The sequence below is a fragment of the Alosa sapidissima genome, chromosome 1 (genome assembly GCF_018492685.1).
Source record: "Alosa sapidissima isolate fAloSap1 chromosome 1, fAloSap1.pri, whole genome shotgun sequence".
Lineage (NCBI taxonomy): Eukaryota > Metazoa > Chordata > Actinopteri > Clupeiformes > Clupeidae > Alosa > Alosa sapidissima.
In genome coordinates this window covers 6,305,201-6,310,200 of record NC_055957.1, presented here as the reverse complement: position 1 = coordinate 6,310,200, position 5,000 = coordinate 6,305,201, and the positions used below count along the sequence as shown (strand labels likewise).

General features: G+C 43.3%; 1 protein-coding gene across 1 annotated transcript in view; it reads left to right on the top strand.

The window, feature by feature from the left end:
• Positions 1–5,000, top strand: part of LOC121719984 (receptor-type tyrosine-protein phosphatase mu-like) — a 42,137-nt gene that overhangs the window by 5,853 nt on the left and 31,284 nt on the right. The window contains exons 3-4 of the mRNA XM_042105815.1: positions 1,982–2,224; positions 3,106–3,208. Coding sequence (XP_041961749.1) covers positions 1,982–2,224; positions 3,106–3,208 — 346 coding nt within the window. The remainder of the gene's footprint in view (positions 1–1,981; positions 2,225–3,105; positions 3,209–5,000) is intronic.

Below are 5,000 nucleotides of genomic sequence, written 5' to 3'. Positions count from 1 at the left end.
TATGGCAGAGGTCTAATATGGCAGAAAGTGACGTAATAGGGGTCATTGAACTTAGGTCGGTCCAGGGATTCCAACGGTGCCTGATATGTGAAAATCGGACGCACCGTTCAATGGTCACATGCGTGAATGCAATCCAGGTTCGACCCATTGGTGGTGCTAGAGTGTTGGGCATAGAGTTCTGGAAATTAGTGAGAGTGATCATGGGACAGTGCTGAATCAGTGTGCCAAATTTCATAACTTTAGACCCAGCGGTTCAATTTCTGGCCAGATTTTGACCTGTTGGTGGCGCTAGATGGCTGGGTTTAGAGGTCCGTAAATGAGTGTGAGTGGTCAGTGGAATGTTCAATGGCGGAAGTGTAATAATAATAGGAAAAGCTAGTAACTCAATGGGTGCCTTCGCAGCTTCGCTGCTTGGCCCCCAATAACAATAACTGATAAACAGACAAAACTGAACAAGTCATGTGTTACCGCAGCACAACACACACGGTAGATTAGAGTGGGACTACCACCACCTCTAAAGATTAGAGTAGGACCGTCACCACCTCTAAAGATTAGAGTAGGACAAAGGTTGCATTTTAACTCTATTTCCTACTTCATTTAAAACTTTGTTTCTTAATTAATCTGCCATAGCTTTATCTTTAAACACTTTTTTTCCCCTTTCTTTTTTTAATTAGGACAAATCCTGCATAGTGTGCTAGAATTAAAATACTAATATTAATCACCCTTTCAATTGGCTCTTGAAATGTTGTGATTGGATTTGGAAGTGTAGCCTATGACATTTTCAGATCAAGAGCCTTATGAAGAGCTCCTTGAAGCACTGTGGAATTTGATGGAAGCTGAATTAGCTGCCCTTTCAAAAGAAAGCTCCCTTTGTGTTCACTAATTAGAATTATATGGGAGCCCTTTGATTGCCAGAAGAATGAAAGTGTGTTTATAAGTGGGCTTGATAGATAGGCTCCATTATGGTGAAGTAAAAAAGCCTTTCAGGGAGCGCTCTCTGCCTTCTTCCTCTGAAGGCACTGATGGTCAGCTCAGAGGCAAATGATGCAGATGCTGATGGCTTGACATTATGTTTATGTTTGAAATGGTAGAAAAGATCAGCACTAATTGCCAGGCTCCATTTTGGTGGTGGTAAGGAGAGGAAGTGGAATTGAAAAAAAAGACTATGCCTGTGAGAAAATACACCTCCAGTCCTGCAGGGCGGCAGTGTTGAACTAAAGGAGAGGAAGTCTAATAGAAAAAAGACTATGCCTGTGAGAAAATACACCTCCAGTTCTTGCAGGGTGGCAGTGTTGAACTAATATTGTGTGGGTCTCCCTCATTTTAGTGAAGATTAAATATAAATGATGTAATCTGTAATAATACAACCCGAATTCCAAAAATGTTAGGACGCTTTGTAAAATGTGGATAAAAAAAAAGAATACTATGATTTACAAAACATTTCAATCCTATATGTAATTGAGAATAGTACAAATACAATCAACTGTTGAAGGAGAGAAATTGTATTGTTTTTTGGAAAACATGTTAATGTATAATTTATTGCTAGCAACATGTCTCAAACAAATTGGGATGGGGCATTTTAACACTGTGTTGCTTCTTCCTTTTCATTTAACAACACTCAGTTTTGAGAATTAAATGTGGGCCCGATATAGGATTTCAGTTGCTCAGTCTGGGGACTTCTTAATCATGTTTTTCATTCCATGATGAACCCTATTGGACAGGTCTGGACTGCAGACAGGCCATTTAAGCACCTGGACTTCTCATCTACAGAGAAATACTGTTTACTGGACATACAGTATGTACAGTCTGTTCTTCCCTGAAAAAAACATGGTCTGGATGACAGTATATGTTGCTCAAAACATTGTGTACATCATTCAGAATGGATTGTGCCTTGCCAGATGTGGAAGATGCCCATGCCATATGAATGCTATGCAAAAACAGCTGTTGTTCTCATGTAGCATGATAACCTCCAGACCTGCAGGGCGGCGGTACTTAGCTGACAGTTGTGTGTGTCTCCCTCAGATCTCCTATAAGGCGGTGAGCTCTTTTGACCTGGCGCTGGATCTGTCCAATCAGAGCGGCAGGGTGGTGAAACTGGGCAACGAGACGTCCCACGTGTTCCTGGGGCTCTACCCCGGCTCCACCTACTCCTTCACCCTGAGGGCCAGCACCGCCAAGGGCTACGGACCCCCCACCATCACCCAGGCCACCACACGCATCTCAGGTAGGAGGGGCCGCACACACACACATACATTTACACACACACACAAACACTTACACACACACACATTTACACACAAACACACACACACGTTTACACACACCGACATGCACACACAAATTCACACACACACACACACAGACACACACACGTTTACACACACACACACACAAATGCACACACACACACACACGTTTACATACACACATTTACACACACACACAAACACTTACACACACATTTACACACACACACACACACACACACACACACACACATTTACACACACTCACACACACACACACACACACACACACACACACATTTACACACACACACACGTTTACACACACACACACACATACATTTACACACACACACACACACACACACACACACACACACACACACACACAAACAAATACACACACACACACACACACACACAAACACACACACACGTTTACACACGCACGCACAAACACACACACACACACATTTACACACACGCACACACAAACACACACACACAAACACACACACACATTTACACACACGCACACACAAACACACACACACACATTTACACACACGCACACACAAACACACACACACACAGAAAAACACATACACACACATACAAACACACACACACACACACACACACACACAAAAAACACATACACTGTACATACACACACACACAGAAAAACACATACACCGTACATACACACACACACATTTACACACACGCACACACAAACACACACACACACACACACACATACACATATCATCCAAAGTGCAGGTAAAGAGACTAGACTAGTCAATTGTAAACAATTGTGTGTGTGTGTGTGTGTGTGTGTGTGTTCTTGTGTCTTCAGCTCCCTTTATGCCTGCCTACGATCAAGAGACGTCCATCAACCAGACTGACAGCACTGTGACTATTTTCCTGAAACCAGCCAAGAGCAGAGGAGCTCCAATCAGGTACACACACACACACACACACACACACACACACACACACACACACACACACACACACACACACACACACAAGACACACACACACAAGACACACACACACACACGCACACACACTCACACACAAGACACACACACACACAAGACACATACACACAGACACACACGCACACACACACACACACACACACACACACAAATATACACACAAATACACACACACACGCAGACACACACACACAAGCGCCAGCCACAGGTATAAAGGGAGAAGCTCCACCCCCTCAGACAGGTCACACGAGGATAATTATAACAAACAGAAAACAGGCAGAGCAGCCAAAAAGGGCTTGATAGAAACTACGCCACCTATGGGTAGAAGAGGGACGTAACACACTTGCACTCACACAAACTTTGACGAATCTACCCCCTCAGGCATGAGCCAAACTTAATTGCTGATACACACAAACACACACACACACACTCACACATACATGCAGACACACACAAAGCCTTTGTGTGATCACTGGTCCAATTCATTGGCTTAACATGAAGAGAAGGGAAGACATCAGTGGGCCAATTTCATGGGGATTAGACCCAAGCAAAGCTTTTGTTTTGATGTGGGCACGTTTGGGTTATTTGAAGTCTCTATTCATGAAAAACAGAAGATGTATTAGAAAAGATAAGATACATTGTGGATGTAATGTGGTTTGATATGTGTAATGTATTTGTGCATGAGATGATGTTGTATTTTTGTGCAATTTGTGTGTATTTGTGTGTGTGTGTTTGTGTGTGTGTCTGTGTGTGTGTAGGTTTAAGGACTATTGATTTTGTTGTTCACATCTCGTGTGTGTGTATGTGGGCAGGTGATGGGGTGTGTGAGATTTTGTGTGAGCGTGTTTTATGATATATGTGTTTTATGATGTGTGTGTGTGTGTGAGTGTAAGGTTTTGTGTGAGTATGTTTTATGATGTGTGTGTGTGTGTGTGTGTGAGGTTGTATTTTATGATGCGTGTGTGTGTGTGTGTGTGTGTGTGTGTGTGTGTGTGAAGTTGTGTGTGTGTGTGGATGTGTAAGGTTGTATGTGGGTAGATGATAGGGTGTTTGAGGTTGTGTGGGGGTGTGTTATGATGCAGATAGATAGATAGATAGATAGATAGATAGATAGACACTTTATTGATCCCTAGGGGATTAATACGTGTGAGGTTGTGTGTGATACGGTTTGTTGGGTTGTGTGTGTGAAGTTGTGTGGATGTGTGAGGTTGTGTGTGGGTAGATGATAGGGTGTGTGAGGTTGTGTGTGGGTGTGTTATGATGCGTGTGGGTTTGTGAGGTTATGTGTGTGTGGGTGGTACGGTGTGTGAGGTTGTGTGTGTGTGCGTGGTACGGTGTGTGAGGTGGTGTGTGTGTGTGTGTGTGTGTGTGATACATTGTGTGAGGTTGTGTGTGTGTGATACACAAACACTTTTTGTCACGAAAATGTAGAAATGCAGGGAGTCAAAGACGTTGAAAGTGGGGCTGTGCGCACCAAGCCACTTGTTGTTTCTGTGTAAACAGGCCCTTGGCTACACTCGACACGCCACGGTGTTCTGAAATAATTATTCACCAGAAAAATAGTTTGAACGTAAACCCGACGTACAGGAATGCCACTTGCACCCAATTTATAGGAGTCATTGCAGATTAAAAGACGTCTTAAAATTGCGAACAATGCATACAAGGCCTTCCCGAACGACAGAGATACAGATATCGCCGAAAAGGAGTGCGTCATTGACCGCAGTTACATGCAGGGAGTAACCCGGTT